This window comes from Cynocephalus volans, chromosome X (genome assembly GCF_027409185.1).
Source record: "Cynocephalus volans isolate mCynVol1 chromosome X, mCynVol1.pri, whole genome shotgun sequence".
Lineage (NCBI taxonomy): Eukaryota > Metazoa > Chordata > Mammalia > Dermoptera > Cynocephalidae > Cynocephalus > Cynocephalus volans.
Genome location: NC_084478.1, coordinates 72738636 through 72762959, shown reverse-complemented (window position 1 = coordinate 72762959; position 24324 = coordinate 72738636). Strand labels below are relative to the sequence as shown.

General features: G+C 36.3%; 1 protein-coding gene across 1 annotated transcript in view; it reads right to left on the bottom strand.

The window, feature by feature from the left end:
• Positions 1-552: 552 nt before the first annotated feature.
• FAAH2 (fatty acid amide hydrolase 2) overlaps positions 553-24324 on the bottom strand; it is a 243379-nt gene continuing 219607 nt past the window's right edge. The window contains exon 11 of the mRNA XM_063084219.1: positions 553-955. Coding sequence (XP_062940289.1) covers positions 780-955 — 176 coding nt within the window. The 3' untranslated portion in view covers positions 553-779. The remainder of the gene's footprint in view (positions 956-24324) is intronic.

Genomic DNA, 24324 nt, shown 5'->3' with positions numbered 1-24324 from the left:
AACATATCCACCTTCAATTTTGAGCTTTTCCAACCTGTTCTAGGTTCATGTATGTTTTCTCTGTCTCAGCCCTGGAACCAGCTTTTTCTCTGAAAAACCTTGCTCCCTTTTATTGAAAAAAAGGTATTTAGAAACAAAGATCGGGATGCTATGTGTGATCAATTGTACTGAGGTGCCATTGCTTCTAGGACCCCTTAGTGGACAAAACTACAGAAAAAACATTGGTGGTATTGGAGAAGCTTCTTTTGTTGCAATCTTATTGCTTCTATACCCCTTTCTAGCTCCCCGCAGTCATAAGAACTTATGGCTGCATGAACACACCATGCAGTCTCATGCCTTTCCTTTGCCACTACAGCTCCTTCTAACTGGAATTCCCTTATTCCATGATTTTCCTGAAAAACACATAACGGTCCTTCAAATCTCAGTTTAAGCATCATCTCTTCTATGAAATTTATTGATTCCCTCATTAGAATAGAATATTCCCTCCTTTGATCTCCCTGCTGTACCCAAAACAAACACTGTTACAGTATATAGGAAACTTGATTGCATTTATTCATTTACATGTACACTTCTCCAGTAAAGTGAAGGCAGGAATCAAATATCACCATTTTAGTAAGATCAACAGTTAGAGTAGGAAATAAATGCGAAAAGAATAACAAGTGAATAAATTACCCAGTTGCTTTTTCTCTACTTGCCTGCTGCTTCTTGAGCTCACTCAATCAAAAGAAACACACACACACACACACACACACACCCCTTTGACCTAAGAGAAGGCTCTACTAGAACTTTCCAGGACAGACCCAGCCTCCAAAACTTTTTTCCAAATACTGGGCCACAGCCAGTGTCAGGTGATCATTAAAAGGTCCAGCCACGACTTGGATGCCTAGAGGAAGTCCTTTGGCATTCAGACCCAGTGGGCACTGGGTCACAGGAAAACCAAGGGCATTGAAGACACCTGAAGAAAACAAACAAGAAAAATGTGAGTTGTCAAGGCCTGTTATTGAAACCTTATTTCTCCCTTCATTTGTCTGATAATAAGGATAATAGCTGCAAACATATAATTACAGCTTACTATCTGCTAAGGACTCATTTGGAGACTTTATGCGTGTTAAATATTTGAATTATCACAATAAACCCATGGTGTAGGGACTATTAATTATCCCTATTTTACCAATGAAATAACTGAAGAAAAGGGAAGTTAGATCACATGTCCAAGGTTACTTGGCTAGTAAAAGCTGAAATCAGGATCTGAATGCAGAAAATATGAATGAGAGTCTGATTTTTTTTCCCACTATGTTATTCCTAACTTGTCCTCTACAGCATTTACAGAAAAATCAGAGTAAATGCTAAATTGGGTAGTATATTCTCAAATATATGGATTTTCTTTTTACTTATGAACATTTTGTAATATCAGTTTGTGCTAATCTAGAGTTGTAAATTCTAATTATTTAGCTCATTCACATTGTTGTTATAAAGCATTTTTGTAGCATAATTTAAATAAAGGCCACGCCCCTGTTTCAAATGTACAATTCAGTGATTGTTAAATAATTTACAGAATTTTGCAACTATCACAATCTAAGCTGAAAACATTTTCATCACCTCCCAGTGAAACTTTATACCAATTAGCAGTTACTGTAGATTTTCATATTTCCCAACCCCCTAGGACCTACTAATCTACTCTTTATCTCAATGGATTTCCTATTCTGGACACTTCCTATAATCAGAATCATATAATACATAGTGTTTCATGTTTGGCTTCTTCCACACAAAATAACGTTTTCAAGGTTTATCCAAATGGTTCCTTTTCATTGCCAGAGAGTATTCAGTTGAGAAAATGTACCAAATTTTGATTATCCATTTACCACTTGATAGAAGGTTGGGTTAACTTTTTTTTTTGCTATTATTAATTATGCTGTGATAAACAACAACATAATTACATATCTGTGAACAAGTTTTTGTATGAACACACTTTCATTTCTCAAGTATATATATAGCAGTGAAGTTGTTGGGTCATATGGTAAATTTACATATAACACTATATGAAAATGTTTTATGAAATACCAAGCTGTTTTCTTTAAAAATGCACCATTTATGCAACATTCTCACCAGCACTTTACGAAGGTTTCAGTTTCTCCACATGCTTGGTAACAGTTATCCTTTTAGATTATAGCTATATTAGTAGGTGTGCAGTAATACTTCATTGTGGGTTTCATATGCTTTTCCACAATAAATAATGATGTTGAGCATCTTTTAATGCACTTATTGGCCATTTGTGTCTCACCTGGAAAAATGTATATTGAAACTCATGCCATTTTAAAATTGGGTTTTAGTTTTATTGAGTTGTGAGAATTCTTCATATATTTTGGAAACAAATCCCTATTGGATATATAATTTGCAAACATTTTCTCCCAGTCTGTACATCTTTTTTTTAAAGGGAAAAGTTTTAAAATTCTGAAAAGGTCAATTTATCCTTTTTTTTTTTTTTTTTTTTTTTTTTTGGTTAGTCACCAAAAGCCACAAAGCTTTACCCATGTTTTCTTTGAGAAGTTTTATTGTTTTAGCTTTTGCACTTAGGTCTCTGATTCACCTTAACTAATATTTGTATGTGGTATGAGGTAGGAGACCAACTTCTTTTTTTTGAATTTCTTTTTAAAAATTACTAAATTGAAGTATAATTGGTTATACATATTTGGGGGTACAGAGTTTAATATCAATAACTGTGTTCAATATGTGATGATCAAATCAGGATAGTTAGCATGTTCATCACTACAAAATGTAATCATTTTTGCATCAATTAACAATTTCTCACTAACACCCCGCCCCTTTCCCTTTCCCACCTCTAGTAGTCACAGGTCTGTTCTCTCCTTCTGAAAGTTCAACATATAATTATGACCTTCCTTCTTCCTTCCTTCCTTCCTTCCTTCCTTCCTTCCTTCCTTCCTTCCTTCCTTCCTTCCTTCCTTCCTTCCTTCCTTCCCTCCCTCCCTCCCTCCCTCCCTTCCCTCCCTTCCTCCCTTCCTCCCTTCCTTCCATTACCTCTTACTTATGAGTGAGGACTTTCAGTATTTCTTTCTGTGCTTCGTTAATCTCACTTAACATAGTTTTCTCCAAGTTCACCCGTGCTGTTCTGAATAGCAGAATTACACTTTCTATGGCTTAGTAGTATTCCACTGTGTATACATTCAACATTTTCCTTATCCAGTAGATGGACATTTAGGTTGGTTCCATAACTTGACTTTTGCAAATAAAGCTGTGATAAACATGGGAGGGCAGGTATCTCATCGACATGATGATTTCCATAACTTTCGGCATACACTCAGTTGTGGATTGCTGCATTTTATGGTGGTTCTATCTGTAACTGTTTGAGAAACCTCCATACTGATTTCCATAATTGCTGTACTAATTTACGATTCCACCAACAGTGTGCAAGGGTTCCCCTTTATCTGTATCCTCACCAGCATTTGTTATTCACTGTCTTTTTGATAATTGCCAGTCTAACTGGGGGGAGATGACATCTCAGTGAGCTTTTGACATGCATTTCCCTGATGATTAGTGATGCTCAACATTTTTATGTACCTGATGGACATTTGTATGTCTTCCTTTAAGAAATGTCTCTTCAGCTCCTTTGCCCATCTGTTAATTGGATTATTTGATTATTTTGATTCCGTTGTTTGCATTCCTTGTATACTCTGTTTATTAATCCCTTGCTAGATTTGCAAATATTTTCTCCCACTCTGTAGGTTGTCTTTTCAATCTGTTGGTTGTTTCTATTGCTGTGCAGAAGCTTTTTATTTTAATAAAATCCCATTTGTTTATTTTCCCCATATATATATACATATATATATGGGTCTAGTATCACTCTTCTACATATGGATATTCAGTTTTCCCTGCACCATTTATTGAAGAAGCTGTCCTATCCCTAATGTATGTTCTTAGTGAATTCATCAAAGATGAGTTGGCTGTAAGTATGTGGATTAATTTCTGAGTTCTCTATTTTGTTTCATTGGTTCATCTTCTGTTTTTATGCCAATACCATGCCATTTTGTTTACTATAATTTTGTAGTATAATTTGATGCCAAGCAGTGTTATGTCTCCAGCCTTATTTATTTATTTATTTGTTTCCCAGGGTCTTTTGTTGTTCCATTTGAATTTTAGGATTGTTTTTTCTATTTCTGTGAAGAATGCCACTGGTATTTTGATGGGAATTGCAATGAATCTGTAGATCATATTGGGTAGTACGGACATATTCACAATGTTAACATTTCCAATTCATGTACATGGAATGTCTATCATTCTGTGTCCTCCCTAATTTCTTTCATCAGTAATTTGTAGTTCTCACTGTAGAAGTCTCTTACCCCCTTGGTTACATTTATTTGTAGGTGTTTTATTTTTATGGCAGCTATTGTAAATGGGCTAGCTTTCTTGATTTCTTTTCTGCTAGTTCATTGTTGGTGTGTAAAAATGCTATTGATTTTTGCGTGTTGATTTTGTGTCCTATAACTTTCCTGAATTTGTTCATCATCTCTGAGTTTTTCAGTAGAGTCTTTAGGTTTTTCAGTACATACTGTCATGTCATCTGCAAACAGAGATGGTTTAACTTTGTCTTTTCCAATTTTGATTCCTTTTATTTCTTTATCTTGCCTGATTGCTCTGGCTAGTTCTTTCAATACTATGGTAAATAGGAGTGTTGACAGTGGGCATCCTTGTCTTGTTTGTGTTCTGAAAGCTTTTCCCCATCTAGAATATTAGTGATGGATTTGTCATGTATGGCTCTTATTGTTTTGTGATACTTGCCTTCTATACCTAATTTCTTGAGTCTTTTTCATGAAGTTGAATATTGTCAAATGCGTTCTTCTGCATCGATTGAGATAATCATATGGTTTTTATCCTTTTATCACATTTATTGAGTCACATATGAAGAACCATTCTTGCATCCCTGGGATGAATCCCAATTGACTATGATGTATAATCTTTCTGATATGCTGTTGTATTCCATTTGCTAATATTTTGTTGAGAATTTTTGCATCTATGTTCATCAAGAATTTTGCCCAGTCATTTTCTTTTTTTGTGTACATCTCTGTCTGATTTTGATATCAGATTGATGCTGGCCTCAGAATGGGTTTGGGAGAATGGCCTTTGTTTCGATATTCTGGAAAACTTTCAAGAGAATTGGGATCAATTCCTCCTTAAATGTTTGGTAGAATTCAGCAGTAAAGCCATCTGGTCCTTGGCTTTTCTTTGTTGGGAGATTTCTGATTACTGCTTCTATCTTATTGCTTTTTATTGGTCTATGTAGATTTTCCATTGCCTCTTGGTTCAGTCTTGGTAGTTTGTGTGTGTTCAGAAATTTGTCCATTTCCTCCATGTTTTCAAATTTGTTGGCATATAATTGTTCATAATACTCTGTAATGATTCTTTGTGTTTTTGTGGTATCAGTTGTGATATCTCTTTTTTCATTTCTGATTTTTGTTATTTGGGTTTTCTCTCTCTCGTTAGTCTAGCTAATCATTATTCTATTTTATCTTCTCAAAAAAACTTACTTTTTGTTTCATTGATTATTTGTATCATTTTTCTGGGCTCTATTTCATTTAGATCTCCTTCGATCATAATTATTTCTTTCCATCTGCTTATTTGGGGGTTGGATTGTTCTTGTTTTTCTACTTCTCTGAGGTGTATCATTAGGCTGTTTATTTGCAGTCTTTCTAGTCTTTTGACAAAAGCATTTGTTACAATAAACTTCCCTCTTAGCACTGCTTTTGCAGTATCATACAGGTTTTCATATGATGTGTCTTTATTTTGATTAGTTTCAAAAATGTTTTTGATTTCCTGTTTAATATCTTATTTGGCTCATATGTCATTCAGAAGCATGTTGTTAAATTTCCATGTATTTGTATAGTTTCCAGAGTTTCGCTTGTTACTGATTTCTAGTTTTAAGCCATTGTGGTTTGAAAAGATACATGAAATAATTTCAATTTTTTAAAAATATGTTAAGGCTTGATTTGTGACCTAAAATGTAGTCTATCCTGTATACTGTCCAAGTGATGATGAGAAGAGTGTAAATTCTGTAGTTGTTGGATGAAATGTTTTGTAGAATTCCGTGAAGTACAATTGATATAAAGTATAGATTAAACCCCTTATTTCTATGCTGATTTTTGCCACCAATCTCTCAAATGTCGAGAGAGGAGTGTTGAGATCCTGCACTATTATTATATTGGGGTGGATCTCTCTCTTCAAGTCTAGTAGTGTTTGCTTTATATATCTCGGTGCTTCAATGTTGGATGTGTGTGTGTTTATGACTGTTACATCCTTTTGCTGGACAGATTGCTTTATTATTATATAATGACTTTCTTTGTCTGTTTTTATAGTTTTTGATTTAAAGTATATTTTATCTGATATGAGAATAGCTACTCCTGCTCATTTTTTGTTTCCATTTGTGCTGTATATCTTTTTCTATCCCTTAACTATTAGCTTGTATGAGACTCTGCAGGTGAGGTGGGTCGAGTTTTTTTTAATGCACTCAGCCAGTCTATGTCTTTTGAATGAATTCAATTTATTTACAGTTAGGGTTGTTATTGAACAGTATTGCTTTACTCTTGGCATTTTACTGATATTTTGCATCATTGTTTTAAATATTTTTTGTTTCTTTCTTCCTCTTTTATAGTTTGTCTTTGCTGATGGTTTTTTTGAGGTGGTAATATGCAGTTTCATTCTTTCTCATCTGCATATCTGCTCTATCACTGGGTATTGTTCTTTGTCATGTAATCATGGTGTTGAATATCATTATTTGGATTCCAGATGTACAACGTCCTAGAGGAGCTCTTGTAGGGGTGGTTATGTCGTGGGGAAATCCCATGGTTTTTTGTTTGTCTAAGAAATGCAATATTTCTCCTTCATTTCTGAAGGATAGCCTTGCTGGGTATAGTATTCTTCATTGACAGTTTTTTCTTATAGTAATCTGAATATATCATCCCATCCTCTCCTGGCCTGTAAGCTTTTTGCTGAGAAATCTGCCTTTATTCTGATGGGGACTTCCTTACAGGTGATGTGATGCTTCATACTTTGGGTTTTAAGGGGCTTTCTTTGCCCTTGAAGTTTTAAAAAATTATTTTGATTTATATATATTCATGGGGCACAGAGATAACTATCAGTATTTGGGTACAGTATGTGACGAGCAAATCATTATTATTAGCATGTTTACCATTACAAATCATCATTATTTTTGTACCCCTTACCTATTACTCCCTATCCACCCTTCCTCCTTTTTCCCACCTCTAGTAATGTTAGGTCTGTTCTTTCATTTTCTTATTTGTGTTGAAAGATAATTGATTATATATATTTGTGGGGTACAGAATTGAATATCAATACATGTGTACAATATGTGGTGATCAAATCAGTATAATTAGTTTACTCATGTTTTCCAAAAATAGTTAATATTTGTGACCCTTATCTAATTTCTTACTAACACCCCGCCTCATCCCCCTTTCTGACTGCTAATAACCACAGTTCTCTTCTATTTTTTTTGAAAGTTCAATGTATTAGTGTGATTGTTTCATCCTTTCTTTCTTTTTTTTTTTCTTTCTTTTAGTTCCCACTTATGAGTGAGCACATGTGGTGTTTCTCTTTCTGTGCCAGGTTTATTTCACTTTACATAATTTTCTCCAAGTTCATGCATATTGCTGCAAATGGCAGAATTTTGTTATTTTTTAATGGATGAGTAATATTCCATTGTGTATATACACACATATATTATTATATACCACATTTTCCTATTCTCTACTCTGTTCCATTGGGCTGAGTGTCTGTTTTTATGTCAGTACCATGCTGTTTTTGTTACTATAACTTTGTATATATTTAAGGTCAGGGAGTGTTCTGTCTCTGGCTTTATTTTGTATTTTTATTACTTTGCTCAGGATTGCTTTGGCTGGCTATTCGGGGTCTTTTGTTGTTCCATATGAATTTTAGCATTTTTTTTCTATTTCTATGAAGAATGGCATTGGTATTTTAATGAGGATTGCACTGAACATGAAGATCACTTTTGGTAGTATGGACATTTTTTCAATGTTAATTTATCTGATCCAACACCATAGTTCTCTCCTTCTGACAGTTCAATGCATTATTATGGTCTTTCTTTCTTTCTTTGTTTCTTAGCTCCCACTCACAAGTGAGGACATGTGGTATTCCCCTTTCAGCACCTGGCTTATTTCACTTAATGTAATTTTCTCCAAGCTCAACCAGTTTACTGCAAATGGCAGAATTTCATTATTTTTAATGGCAGAGTAATATTCCATTATGAATATATACCACATTTTCCTTATCCAGTCATCCATTGATGGATACATAAGCTGTTCCATGGCCTGGTTATTTATTGTAAATACAGCTGAGATGAACATGGGAGTGCAGTTGTCCCTTTGACATGATGATTTCCTTTCCTTTGGGTATATACCCAGAAGTGGGATTGCTGGATTGTATGGTAGTTTTTTCAGGTTGCTTCAGAAACCTCCATACAGTTTTCCATAGTGGCTGTACTAATTTACGTTCCCACCAATGGTTTACAAGAGTTTCCTTTTCTCCAAATCTTAACCAGCATTTGTTATTCTGAGTCTTTCTGATAATAGCCACTCTAGCTAGGGTGAGATGATATATCACTGTGGATCTGATTTGCATTTCCCTGATGATTAGGGATGTTGAGCATTTTTCATGTACTTGTTGGGCATTTGTATGTCTTCCTTTGAAAAATGTCTACTCAGCTCCTTTGAAAATATTTTTATTTTATTTTATTTATTTTTTATTGGAACATAATTTATCACACATATTTGTGTGGTACAAAATTGACTATCAACAGTTGTGTACAATCTGTGATGGTCAAATCAGGATAGTTATCTTATTCATCATTACAATACATATAATTCTTCATGTTTGTTAATTTCCCATGAACACACTTCCCTTTTCCCATCCCTTCCCTCTTTGCTCCAATTGGAACCACAGTTCTGTTCTCTCCTTCTAAAAATCAACATATTTGTTTGATTGATATTTCTTTCTTTTTCTCTCTCTTATTTGTTTCTCTATGAATTCAGCTCCCACTTTTTAAATTGATTTTGCATATTCATGTGGTACAAAGCTGACTGTCACATCTGTCTCCAAGATGGATGTGATGATCAGATTAATACTATCAGTATGCCTATTACCACAAATTGCAATTATTCCCATGTCCTGACATCCTTACCCCTTCACCCCTCCACCACCAACAATCCTAGGTATGTTCTGACCCTCTGCTAGTCCAAAGCACCACAGTGCTCTATGTCTTTCTTTAGGTCCAAAATTGTTTTCTTTATACATCTGGGTGCTCCAGTGTTGGGTGCATATATTGATGATTTTGCTGTGTTCTTGCTGGACTGATCCCTTTATCAATATATAGTGGCCTTCTTTGTCTCTCTTTTATGGTTTTTGGTTTAAAGCCTATTTTATCTGATATAAGAATAGCCACTCCTTCTCATTTTTGATTTCCATTTCTGTAGTAAATCTTTTTCCATCCTTTCACTATTAGCCTGTGTGCATCTTTACAGGAGAGGTGAGTTTCTTGAAGACAGCATATAGTTGAGTCCAGCTTTTTGATCCAACCTACGAGTCTCTGCCTTTTCAGTGGGGATTTTCATCTATTTTCATTTATGGTTGCTATTGACAGGCATTGTCTTACTCCTGCCATTTCAGTCCTTTTTATTTAGATGTTTTAAATATCTTTTGTTTATTTCTTCCACTTTTATTGTTAATCTTCAAAGTTTGTAGGTATTTGTGAAGTAGTAAGGTTTAGTTTCCATTTTCTTTATCATTTGCATTTGTGTTTTACAAGTGGGTTTTATTCTTTCTTGTGTATTTTTTGTTGTGTTTATTGTTTTTTTGGATTACAGATGCAGGACTTTCTTGACAATTCTTTGCAGGGCTGGTTGTGTGGTGATGAACTCCCTCAATTTTTCTTTGTCTGGAAAATGCACTATTTCTCCCTCATTTCTGAAGGATAGACTTTTTGGGTATAGTATTTTTGAATGACAGTTATTTTTCTTTTAGTGTATTGAATATGTTATCCCATTTTCTTCTTTCCTGTAGAATTTCAGTTTCAAAGTCTGCTGTAAGTATGATGGAGGCAGCCTTATAAGTGACTTGATGCTTTTACTGCTTTTAGGATTCTCTCTTTGTATTTGAGCTTTATCATATTGAGTGTAATGTGTCTTGGAGAGGATCTTTTTGAATCTGCTTTGGGATCTTTGAGCTTCTGAAAGTCTGTATATCTTTCTATACCTGGGAAGTTTTCCATTATTATTTAATTGAACAGATTTTCAGTGTCTTTATCCTTCTCCTCCCCTAATGGAATACCCATCATTTGGATATTTGTGTGCTTTAGGTTGTCTGCTAGCTCTGTTAGACTTTCTTCATTCTTTGAAATTCTCTTTTCTTTCTTTCTTTTCTTTTTCTTTCCTTTTTGTCTCCCTGGGTTATTTCATAAAGACCATCTTTGAGTTTCGAATTTCTTCTGCTTGTTCTAATCTGCTGCTTAAGCTCTCAGTTATGTGTTTTATTTCATTGATTGAGACTTTCAGTTCCAGGAGCTCTGCTACATTCTTTTTTAAGGTATTAAACTCTTTTCAATATGCCTCCTTCATATTCTGGGAAATTTTTTCTTATTTCATTGTGTTGTCTACCTGAGTCCTCTCTTATCACATTGAGTTTAGTTAAGATAGGTAATTAGAATTCCTTATCAGTCATTTCAAGGGTTTCTTGTTCCATACAGTCTGGTCCTTGAGAGTTACTAAATTCATTTGGCTATGTCATATTTTCTGTTATTTATTTACTTATTTATTTATTTACTTACTTTTTATTTATTTATTTATTTATTTATTTATTTATAATATCTCTACATTGATTTCTGGTCATTTGGTATATCAGTTGCTTCTATTACCCTGGAGTGGATTTGGAGGGTGAAGACATCTTCCTCCTTTTCCAGTCTCCTTGAGTGAGTACCTTTGTGTCAATGAAGTCAAAAACACAGTGCGCCACCTGCACAGTAGTTGTGGATGTTACTGTGACAGAAAGCCATCCATGCAGTTGTAGAAGCTCTGGTGTTGGTTGTTGTGGACCAACTCCACAGAAGCGGTGGGACACCTCCCCCTCTAGAGGTGGGGCAGGTTCCTGCCTCCTGTACAGGAAGGGCAGGACAGTGGTGGTGGGTGCCCAGGATTTCTGCCTGCCTCAGGCTTCATTTGTGTTTGTGGTGGGGGTTCCTGCATTCTTTGTGGGCAGGGTGGTTCAGCAGGAGTTGTTGCCCAGGTTTTCTCCCTTTCTGGGGCCTTGCTCATGTCTGAGGCCTGGGTTCCTTCCTTGTGTGTGGGTGGGGTGGGTTAGTGGCAATGGATACCTGGATTTTTTGCCTGTCTCTGGCCTCACTTGCATCCGCACTGGGGGCTCCTGCCTTCTGCCTCAGCTCCCAATTATGAGGGACGACATATGTTATTTCCCTTTCGGCACTTCGGTTGTTTCACCTAGCATAATTTTCTCCAGGCTCATCCATGTTGCTGCTAATGGCAGAATTTCATTCTTTTTTAATGGCTGAGTAATATTCCATTGTGTATGTATACCACATTTTCCTTATCCAGTCATCTATTGATGGGCCATTGGTTTAGTTCCATAACCTGCCTATTGTAAATTGAGCTTTGATAAACATGGGAGTGCAAGTATCCCTTTCAACATGATATTTTTCATTCTGTTGTATATATACCCAATAGTGGGATTGCAGGATCATATGGTAGCTCTATCTGTAGTTGTTTAAATAATTCCATACTGTTCTCCATAATGGCTGTAATAATTTACAGTCCCACCAGCAGTACAGATGTATTCGCTTTTCTCTGCATCCTCACCAGCATTAGTTATTCTCTGTCTTTTTGATAACAGCCAGTCTAATTGGGGTGGTAGGATATATCAAAATGATTTTGACTTGCATTTCCTTGATGATTAGTGATGTTGAGCATTTTTTTTATATCTCTTGGCCATTTCTATGTCCTCCTTTGAGAAATGTCTATTCAGCACCTTTGCCCATTTTTTAATTACACTATTTGGTTTTTTATTGTAAACTTGTTTGCGCTCCCAGTATATTCTGGTTACTAATTCCATGTTGGATGCATGGATTGCATATATTTTCTCCCATTCTGTAGGTTGTCTTTTGGTTCTCTTGAATGTTTCTTTTGCTGTGTAGTAAATTTATAGTCTGATATGATTCTATTTGCTTATATTTTCTTTTGTTGTCTGTGCTTTAGAAGTCTTATTCATGAAGTCTTTAGCCCAGTCCTACAACCTGGAGTGCATCCCCTATGTATCTTTACAGGAATTAAAAAAAATTTTTTTTATTTTATTTTGTCAATATACAATGTGGTTGATTATTGTGACCCATTACCAAAACCAACCTCCCTCCTCCCTCTCCCCCTTCCCTCCAAAAAATTTCCTTTATGTTTTCTTGTCATATCAATGTCAAGGAATTGTAATTGTTGTGTCTCCTTCTCTCTCCCCCAGGTTGTTTGTGAATTTATTTATTTATTTTCAGGTTCCACAAATAAGTGAGAACATGTGATATTTCTATTTCTCTGCCTGAGTTGTTTTGCTTAATATAATTCTCTCTACGTACATTCATGTTGCTGCAAATAGCAATACTTCATTCTTTTTTATAGAAGAGTAGTATTCCATTGTGTAGATATACCATATTTTCCGTATCAAAACATCTGATGATGGACATTTGGGCTGGTTCCAACACTTGGCTATGGTAAAGAGTGCTGCAATGAACATTGGAGAACAGGTATACCTTTGACTTGATGATTTCCATTTCTCTGGGTATATTCCCAGCAGAGGAATAGCTGGGTCATATGGGAGCTCCATCTGCAATTGTCTGCGAAAACTTCATACCATTTTCCATAGAGGCTACACCATTTTGCAGTCCCACCAACAATGTATGAGAGTTCCTTTGTCTCCGCAACCTTGCCAGCATTTATCATTCACAGTCTTGGATATTAGCCATCCTAACTGGGGTGAGATGGTATCTTAGTGTGGTTTTGATTTTCATTTCCCGAATGCTGGGTGATGTTGAGCATTTGTTCATGTGTCTGTTGATCATTCGTATATCTTCCGTTGAGAAATGCCTATTTAGCTCTTTTATCCGATTTTTAATTGGCTTACTTTTTATTTGTTGTAAAGTTGTTTGCACTCATTGTATATTCTCGATATGAATCCTCTGTCAGATGTATATTTTGCAAATATTTTTTCCCACTCTATTGGTGGACTTTTCACTCTGTTAATTGTTTCTTTTGCTGTGCAAAAGCTTTTTAGGTGCATATAATCACACTTGTTTATTTTTTCTTTGTTTGCCCGTGCTTTTGAGGTCATATTCATGAAGTCTGTGCCCAGTCCCACTTCCTGAAGTGTTTCTCCTATGTTTTCTTTGAGAAGTTTTATTGTTTCACGGTGTAAATTTAAATCTTTAATCCACTTTGAGTTGATTTTAGTATATGGTGAGAGGTATGAGTCTAGTTTCATTCTCCTGGATATTGATATCCAGTTATCCCAGCTCCATTGGCTGAAGAGGCAGTCTCTTCCCCATCGTATAGGCTTGGTGCCTTTGTCAAAGATCAGATGGCTGTAGGTGTGTGAGTTGATTTCTGGATTCTCTATTCTATTACATTGATCGGTGTGTCTGTTTTTATGCCACTACCATGCTGTTTTGGTTATTATAGCTTTATAGTATAGTTTAAAGTAAGGTAGTGTTATGCCTCCAGCTTTATGTTTTTTCCTCAGAATTGCTTTGGCTATGCATGGTCTTTTGTTATTCCACATAAATGTCTGGAAAGTTTTTTTCCATTTCTGATAAAAATGTCATTGGAATTTTGATGGTGTTTGCACTGAATTTGTATATCACTTTGGATAGTGTGGACATTTTCACAATGTTGATTCTTCCAATCCAAGAGTATGGGATATCTTTCCATCTTCTTGTGTCCTCATTAATTTCTCACAGCAGTGGTTTGTAGTTCTCATTATAGAGATTTTTCACATACTTGGTTAACTCTATTTCTAAGTATTTTATTTTTTTGGTGGCTGTTGTAAATGGGCAAGCTTTCTTGATTTCTCTAACTGCATGTTCAGTGTTGGAGAATGGAAATGCTACTAATTTTTGTGTTTTGATTTTGTGTCCTCCTACTTTGATGAAATCATTTATCAACTCCAAGAGTTTTTTTGTAGAGGCTTTAGGCTGTTCAATACATAGGATCTTATTATCTGCAAAATGGGACATTTTGACTTCATCTTTCCCAATCTGGATGCCTTTTTTTCCTTCACTTCTCTGATTGCTCTGGCTAGTACTTCCAACACTATATTGAATACAAATGGTGAGAATGGCATCCTTGTCTAGTTCCTGTTCTTAAAGGAAAATCATTCTGCTTTTCCCCATTCAGGATGATATTGGCAGTGGTTTTATCATATATGTCTTTAATAATGTTGAGATTCTTTCCATCTATACCAAACTTACAGAGAGTCTGTCATGAATGAGTGTTGAATTTTATCAAATGCTTTTTCAGCATCTATAGAGATGATCATATGGTCTTTTTGTTTGATTTTATTGATATGGTGTATCACATTTATTGATTTGCATATGTTGAACCAACCTTGCATCCCTGGGATGAATCCCACTTGACCATGGTGTATAATTATGTGTATGTGTTACTGTATTCTGTTAGCTAGTATTTTATTGAGAATTTTTGCATCTATATTCACTAAGGATATTGACCTGTAGTTTTCTTTTTTAGTTGTATCAGGGTGATGTTTGATTCATAGAATGAGTTTGGGAGAATTGCCTCTTTTTCAATGTTTTGGAATAGTTTCTAGAGAATTTGTGTCAATTCCTCTGAATGTTTGTTAAAATTCTGCTGCGAATCCATCTGGTTCTGGGATTTTCTTTAGTGGGAGCCTTCTGATAACAGCTTCAATCTCTTTTATTGTTATTAGCCTGTTCAGATTTTCTACATCTTCATGGGTCAGTTTTGGTAGCTTGTGTATGTCCAGAAATTCATCCATTTTGCTAGATTTTCAAATTTGTTGGCATATAGTTGTTTATAGTAGTCTCGAATGATTCCTTGTATTTCAGATATGTCAGGTGTAATATCACCTTTTTCATTTCTAATTTTTGTTATTTGGATATTCTCTCATTTTTTAGTTAGCCATGCTAATTGTTTGTCAACTTTATTTATCTTTTCAAAAAACCAACTTCTTGATTCATTGATATTTTCTATTGTTTTTTGGGTTTCAATTTCATTAAGTTTTGCTCTGCTCTTAATGATTTCTTTCCATCTGCTGATTTGGGGTTTGGATTGTTCTTGTTTGTCTAGTTCTTTAAGATGAAGTATTAGGTTGTTCACTTGCCATTTTTCCATTCTTCTGAAGTAAGCATTTAATGCGATAAATTCCCCCTTTACTATTGCTTTTGCAGTATCCCACAGGTTTTCATATGACACATTGTTATTTTCATTAGTTTCAATAATTTTTTTGATTTCCTGTTTAATTTCTTCTTGGACCCATATGTCATTAAGTAGAATGATGTTTAATTTCCATGTGTTTGTATAGTTTCGAGAATTTCATTTGTTATTGATTTGTAATTTTTATCCAAGTGGTCTGAAAAAATACATCAGATAATTCTAATTTTTTTGAATTTTTTGAGACTTGATTTGAGACCTAACGTGATCTATCCTTGAGAATGGTCAATGTGCTCATGAGATGAATTAATATTCTGAGGTTGTTGGATGGAATGTTCTGTAGATATCTGCCAAGTCCAATTGGTCTAGAGTTTTGTTCAGATTTTGTCTTTCTCTGCTGATTCTTTGCCTAGATGATCTGTCCAATATGGACAGTGGGGTGTTCAGGTCCCCTGCTATTATGGTATTGGTGTCTATTTCCTTCTTTAGGTCTAATAGAGTTTGCTTTATAAATCTGGCTGCTCCAACACTGACTGCATAAATATTTATGATTGTTATATTTTCTTAACCGACCAATCCTTTTATCATTCTGTAGTGGCCCTCATTATCTCTTTTTATGGTTTTTAGCTTAAAGTCTATTTTATCAGATATAAGAATAGCTACTGCAGCTCGTTTTTCATTTCTGTTGGCATGCTAAATCTTTTTCCATCCTTTCCATCTTAGTCTATGTGAGTCTTTATAGGTGAGGTGGGTCTGTTGAAGGCAGCACATAGTAGGGTCCTCATTTTAATCCAGTCAGCCAGTCTGCATCTTTTTATTGGGGGATTTAATCCTTTTACGTTTAAAGTTGTTATTGAAAAGTGTTGAATTACTCATAGCATTTTATTGATTGTTGTTTGGATGTCTTAAATTTCTTTTGTTCCTTTCTTTCTGATTTACTGTTTGTTTTCTGTATTTGTTGGTTCCTTTGCTTGGAGATAACCTTTTTTTCTCTTCATTGTTGCCATTTTTATTTTACTAGTGGGTTTTGATTTTTCTTGAGTTCTTATGGCACTGGTAGTTATTTCTCAGGTATCAAACCCAGTACTCCCTTGAGAATTTCTTGTAGGGGTGGTCGTGTGGTAGTGAACTCCCAGAGTTTTTGTTTGTCTGAGAAATGTACTATTTGCCTTTCATTTCAGAAGGACAGCATTGCGGGGTTGAGTATTCTTGCCTGGCAATCTCTGTGTTTTAGTATTTTGAATATATCATCCCATTCCTTTCTGGCTTTTAGGGTTTGTGATGAAAAGTCTGATGTTAGTCTGAGTGGGGCTCCCTTATAGGTGATTTGATGCTTCTCTCTTGTAGCTTTTAAGATTCTCTCTTTGTCTTTGAGTTTTGCCAATTTGACTATAACATGTCTTGGGGAAGTCGTTTTTGGGTTGAATACATTCGGGAATCCTGGAGCTTCCTGACTCTGAAGATCTCTTTTTTTTTTTTTCCTATACCTGGGAAGTTTTATGCCACTATTTTGTTGCATATGTTTTCAATGCAATCTCCTTTTTCCTCCCTTTCTGGAATACCCATGACTTAGATATTTGAGTGCTTAAGGTTGTCTGATATATCTCTTAGATTTTCTTCAATGTTTTAAATTCTTTTTTCTTTTCTTTTCTTTTCTTTTTTTTTTTTTTTTTTTTTTGTCTGCCTGTGTTATTTCAAACAGCCCATCTTCAAGGTCAGAAGTTCTCTCTTCTCCTTCTGCAAGCCTGCTGGTTAAACTCTCTATTGTGTTTTTTATTTCGTTGAATGAATTCTTCAGCTTGGCAAGCTCTGCTGCATTCTCTTTCAGGGCATTGATTTCCTTGTACATTTCTTCTTTCAGGTCCTGTATACTTTCCCTCATTTCATCGTGTTGTCTAGCTGAGTTTTCTTGTATCGCATTTAGTTTCCTTAGAATTATCACTCGAAATTTCTTCTCAGACATTTCATGTCTTCTTGTTCTATAGGATCTAGAACTTGAGAGTTATTACCCTTTGGTGGTGTACTTTCTTGATTTTTCATATTTCTGGTATCTTTCCTTTGATGTTTAGTCATTGTGGCAGGGAATTTCATGTTCCACTGTTTTGACACTATTGTCTGGCTAGGATGCTGCTTGGGCTGCTAATTTGGTATGGCTGCCTCAGTGCCTTCTTCATTGCCCACAAGTGCCTTGGGTGCATGTTTGCCTAGGGTTTTGGGTCTCTGTGGGGAGGTGCCTCTCTGGTCAGCATGCACTCAGCCGGGCTGAGGATGGAGTCAGGTAGTGGTGGCAAGGCCTACCTGCTGGTCGTGCGCTGGTACCGTGGGGCATGTGGTCTCCGTGGATCTTCCACTTCTCTCACTGGGCACCTCTCTGATCGGTGTACCTTGGGCCTCTTTCTAGCAATTTTAAAGTATCATATCTTATATTTAAGTCTTTAATTAATTTTGAGATGATTTTGTGTACAGTTAGAGGTATGTATCTAGTTTTCCTCTTCTACATAAGGATATCCAGTTTTCGCAGCATGATTTATCGAAGAGGTTTTCCTTTTCTTATTGTATGTTCTTGGTACTCTTGTTGAAGATCAGTTAGTTGTTAACATGTGATTTGATTCCTGTGTTCTCTATTCTTTTCCTTTGGTCAATGTGTCTGTTTTTATGCTAGTACCATGTGCTTTGGTTACTATAGCTTTGTAATATAGTTTGACATCAGGAGATGTAATGCCTCTGGCATTATTAGTATTATTATCATTATTATTATTATTATTATTATTATTATTATTATTATTATTATTATTCAGGATTGCTTTAGCTATTCAGGGTCTTTTGTTGTTACATATAAATGTGAGGACTTTTTTTTCTATTTCTGTCAATAATGTCACTGGTATATTGATGTGCATTACATTGAATCAGTAGATGGCTTTTAGTAGTATAGACGTTTTCACTATGGTGAGTCTTTCAACACATGAAAAAGGAATGTGTTTCCATCTTTTGGTTTCCTCTTGAATTTCTTTCAGCAGTGATGTGTAGTTCTCATTAGATATTTTTCACCCCCTTGGTTAAATTAATTCATATGTATTTTATTGTTTTGCTGACATGTAAATGGACTTACTTTCTTGATTTCTTTTTCTGCAAGTGTGTTGACAGTATAGAAAGACATTACTGATTTTTGTATATTGATTTTGTATCCTGCAACCTTACTGAATTCATTTTTCAGATCTAAGAGTTTTTTGGTAGAGTCTCTTGGGTTTTCTATATATAGAATCATGTCATATTCAAACAGGGACAATTTGACTTCATCTTTTCCTACTTGGATGCCCATTATTTCTTTTTCTTGTCTAATTGCTTTGAAAAGTACCTCCAATACTATGTTAAATAGGAGTGGTGATGATGGGCATCCTTGTATTCTTCTTGTTCTTAAGGGAAAAGCTTTCAGCTTTTCCCCATTTGGGATGATATTCGTGATGCATTTTTCATATATGGCTTTTATTGTGTTGAGATAGTTTCCTTCTATGCCTAATTTGTTCAGAGTCTTTACCATGAAGTGATGTGAATTTTGTCAAAAGCTTTATCTGCATCTATTAAGATGATCATATGATTTTTGTTCTTGATTTTGTTGGTGTGATGCATCACATTTATTTATTTGCATATGTTGAACCATCCATCCATCCCTGGGATGAATCCCACGTGATCATGATGTATAATAATTTTGATGTTTTGGTTTGTTCTATTTGCTAGTATTTTGTTGAGGAATTTTGCATCTATGCTCATAAAGAATATTGGCCTGTAGATTTTTATTTTTGTTGTATGTTTGTTCAGTTTGGATGTCAGGTTGTCACTGACTTCATAGAATGAGTTTGGGAGAATATCCTTCATTTCAACTTTTTGGTATAGTTTGGAAAATGTTGGTACTAATTTTCTTTAAATATTTGGTAGAATTCAGGCGTGAATCCATATGGCCAATTTTTTTATTGAGTGATTATTTTTTGTTACTGTGAACATGTTTGAGTTCCTTGTATATTCTGGATATTAATCCCTTGTTAGAACTGTGGTTTGCAAACATTTTCTCTCATTTTGTTGTACAGTAGGTTGCTTTCTCACTCTGCTGATTGTTTTCCTTGCTGTGCAGAAGCTTTTTAGTTTGGTGTAATCCCTTTTGTTTATTTATTTATTTATTTTTTTGTCGATTGTGGTTTTGGGGTTTTATTCACAAAGATTTTGCCAATACTACATTCAGAAGTGTTTCTCCTATGTTTACAATTAGAAGTTAAATTGATTTTGGTCTTATACTTAAATCTTTAATCCATTTTGAGATGATTTTGGTATATGGTGAGAAGTATGGGTTTAGTTTGATTTTTCTAATATGGATATCCAGTTTCTCCAGCACCATTTACTTAAGAGGCACTCTTTTTCCCATTGTATGTTCTTAGTGTCTTTCTCAAAGATCAGTTGGCTGTAAGTACCTGTGTTGATATCTGGGTTCTTTATTCTGTTCCACTGGTCCACATGTCTGTTTTAATGCCAGACATGTGCTGTTTTTGGTTTGTATAGCTTTGTATAAAAAGCTATACTAACCAAACATGTAATGTGTAATTACACTAACAGGTACTGTGCTGTTTTGGTTAGTATAGGTTTGTATAACTTGAAGTTAGGTAGTGTAATGCCTCCAGTTTTATTATTATTATTATTATTATTATTATTATTATTATTATTATTATTATTATTATTATTAATTATTATTATTTTGCCTAGGATTGCTTTGGCTATTTGGGGTCTTTTTTTCCACATGAATTTTAGGATAGGTTTTTTCTATTGCTGTGAAGAATTCCTTGAATTATGACAGTTTGACTAAAATGTGTTTTGGATAGTTCCTTTTTGGATTGTATTTGATTGTGGATCTTTGAGCATTTTCTTTCTGAAAGTCCATATCTCTCCCAATCACTGGGAAGTTTTTCCCTATTATTTTGTTGAATAGGTTTTCAATGCCTTTTTCTTTCTGTTCTTCCAAAGTACTCATAATTTTGATATTCATGTACTTAAGGTTGTCTGACAGCTCTGGTAAATTTTCTTTTTTCATTCTTAATTTTTTGTTTTTTTTTGGTCTGCATGGGTTATTTCAAAAAGCCTGTCTTCATGGTCAGAAATTCTTTTTTCTGCTTCCTCTAGCCTGTTACTTAAGCTCTCAGTTATATTTTTATTTTTTATTTCATTGAATGACTCCTTCAGATCTAAGAGTTCTGCCATGTTGTTCTTAAAAGTATCTATCTCTATAAATTTGTTCTTTCAGATCTTGCATTTTTTTCATTTTGTTGTGTCATTCTCAGAATTTTCTTGTATCTCACTGAGTTTCCTAAAATGGTTGTTTGAAATTCCTTTCCACCCATAGCATAGGTCTCCTGTTATTGTGGGTCTAGTACTGGAGAATTATTGTAGTCCTTTGGGGGTGTCATATTTTCAAGCTTTTTTCCTATTTGTAATATCCCTATGTTGATCTGGGCAACTGGTGGAGCAGTTGCCTCTTCTAACTCTCAACAGAGGCTTTTGAGGAGAATCTCTCCTGTGTTTTGCATTGTCCCTTGGGTAGAGTGTTTAGTTTTGGTTCTGAATAGACATAGTAGTGTAGTCTCTGTGATTACTTTGGTTGTATTCAGAGTCAGAGTTGTCTGTGAGTTCCTCTGTGTCCTAGGTACTGGTGAAATCAGTAGTTCCAAACTGAAGCGAGTGACATTGTGTTTGGTTGTTGAGATTATAAGTGAGATCTTGACTTCTTGGTAGAAGCACCAGGATGACCTTTATCTCCTTGGCTGAGGTGGGTTACCCTGAGTGGCCCTGCTGGCACTGCAACTAGTGTCCCATGACCCTGATAAGTGTTCTGTGGTGATCTGAAGGTCCTCAGATTAAATGGACAACACGAGTTGGCATTCTTAAAGTTTGGGATTTGTACTTTAGACTTTGAGGGGTGTATGGGGTGCTCAGCAGCCCCTCAGCTAGAGTGGATGAATAAATGGTGTCACTGAGGCTCTGAGAAAAGCCCTTTACCCCCAGAGGATACACTGAGATATTCTGTAGCTTCACTGTTGAGGTGGGAAACACTGAATGCGGCCCCAGGATTTGGGGGGGGGGAGCTTTATAGTCAGAAGGGACAGTGGGATGGGCTGCAGCACCGCTATTTAAGTGAGGCACCCTTGGAGAGGTGTTAGCAGTTTTGGGTGGGACCCTTTGCCCCCTAGAAGGATGCTGGGGCCCTCTATAGCTGTTAAGCCGGAGTTTCCACTCTGAGTGAGGGCACTGCACTTGTGTACAGGCCCCTGTAACCCTATATGCACTACTGGAATGCTCTAGATATCCTCAAATGGGTTTGGCTACCCTACAAGAGGTCACGGGGGCTGTAGTTGTGCTGCTGTGCCCCCAAAGAGATGCTGGATCCCTTTTAAGCCTCCTTCTGATGCAGGCAGTCATTGTGGGCTCTCTGATGCTGCAGGTAGGTGTCTGTGCCTGAGAGGAGCACATGAGTCCTCCACTACCTCTCATGGCTGCACAAATTGTAAGGGCACCACACCAAAGAAGGTGGGGTTTCCAGCAGTGGATAGATGCCTCAATCAGGCAGTTTTCTGACTCTGTAAAATGTGCACACTGACCACCCCCATCTTGAGGGTGGCATCCCCACTGCCTGGGACTGCCTGTCTCAAGCTGCAAGATCCTGCATGTACATGAGAGTAAGCCAGCATAATGATGTGGCCACAGAGAAGAGAAACTGCTCCCAGGGTCAGAGAGAAATGGTCCCAGGTGTTGGGGCCTATCTCAAATCTGCAACTGCTACAGAAGCTTTGGGCCTGGTAACTTCATTCTTTTGCATGTGGATATCCAGTTGTCCCAGAATCATTTGATAAAAAGACTATTGGTACCGGTAGTGGATTGAGTTATGTCCCACCAAAACTCATTGAAGCTTGAATTGTCTCCCAAGTTTTATGTATTAGAAACTTATCCCGCACTGTGACTGTTAAGAGGGTGGGAAATCCTATTATGGTTATCAAAAGGTGGAGCCCTGAAGGGGTGATTGGATTATAGGATCATGCAGTAGTGAATGGATTAAAAATGGTGCTCATGGGCATATTTCTGAGGGCTTTAAAAGAAGAGGAGACTCTGTCTTGCTCTCTCTGATCTCTCTGCTTTGACCATCTTGCAATGTGCGACCTCTGGTTCACTGGTGCTACCACCAGATGGACTTTGGACTTCCCAGTCTCAGAAACTGTAAGCAATAAATTTCGTTTTTCTTCATAAATTACCCAGTTTCAAGTATTCTGTTATAGCAACACAAAATGGGCTAATATATTACCCACTGAATTCTTTTGAAACTTTTGTCAAAAATCAAATGATAGAGCAGTAGAGAGAGTCAGCAAGATGGTAGAATAGGAGCTCCCTAGTTCCAGTCCCATTACAGAAATTCAACAAACAACTATTCATAGATAAGAATATACTTATGAATATTTTTGAACTCCAGAAAGAGGCTGTGATACTCCCTTGGACCACAGAACTGACAAAAGAGATAATCAAAAGGTAAGATGAATGATTTCACTTTTACTGCATCACCCCCCTTCCAAGCTGGCCTGGTGCAACACACAGAGCATTCCCCTGAGCACACATTTCTTTAGGGAGTGTCAGAAGTTGACATTCAGCTTTCCCACCATTCTGTGACCCTTCTCAGAAGGCTCAATCTGTCTTGCCCCATGAGATACATTGGGAGTATCACTATCTGGTGTTAATTAGAAACACAGAATAGGTTGAGGATCATGGTGGCCAGAATGCAGATCTTAGAAGTGGCTTTGCATTCTGACCAGTGAGACTAGCCAACAGCATCACTCTGCAGTCAGCACAATTTACAGGTTCAAGTCTCTAGCCTGCTTCCCCACCCAGCCTCGTTGCTCTCTTTAAGCCTTTTCCAGGCTGGGAGGCAAGTTCATGTCAGTGATTATCTGTGCAGAGGAGTTGCTGGGCCCACCTAACTCAAGCAGCCAACTGGCAATCCCACCAAGCCTTGGTGCTCTGCTTAAGGATTCCCAAGTAGAGAGTCAAGTGAAGGTGCATGAATACCTGCAAAAGGAAACACCTATTCTGGCTCATCCTGAGTAGCTAAGCAGCAACCTCACAGATCTCCCCTAGCTTTGAAGCCACAGCACACAGCTCTGCACAACTAGATTTCAAACTGCAATACCACCCAGCATGGGAAGGTAACCTGTAATTCAGCCCAGTCAGAGGCAATCACAAAGGCCAACCATCAGCTCTGCCAGACTGCAAAGACCAACCAGTGGTCTCATCAGATCACAAGCCACATTTTACTTGAGTGCAGAGTGCAGGCAGTAACCCAGCCCAACTAAAAAACCCAACAGCAAGATCAGCTTCATGAGGATTGCTCCCAGTGGCCCATTCAGAATCCATCCCAGTCTACAATAAATACTGAAAAACTATCACTGCCAAAGAAAACATGCAAAGGACAGAAGATACGGTCATTTCCCCAAATGCACAGACACCAACGAAAGGGCACAACATTTACAAAGAATCAGAGAAATATAACACCACAAAAATAAACTAATAAAGCTGCAACAATTATCCCTGAGGAAATGTATATCTGCAAAATAACTGACAAAGAATTCAAAATAATCCTATTAATTCAGGAAAGTACAAGAAGATACTAATATAAACTTAAATAAAATTTAAAGAACAATTCATGAAAAAATGAGAAGTTTGGCCCCAAAATGCAAACAACAGAAAAAAATAGAAATCCTAGAGATAAAGAGTGTAATAACTGAACAGAGAAATTCAATAGACAACTTCA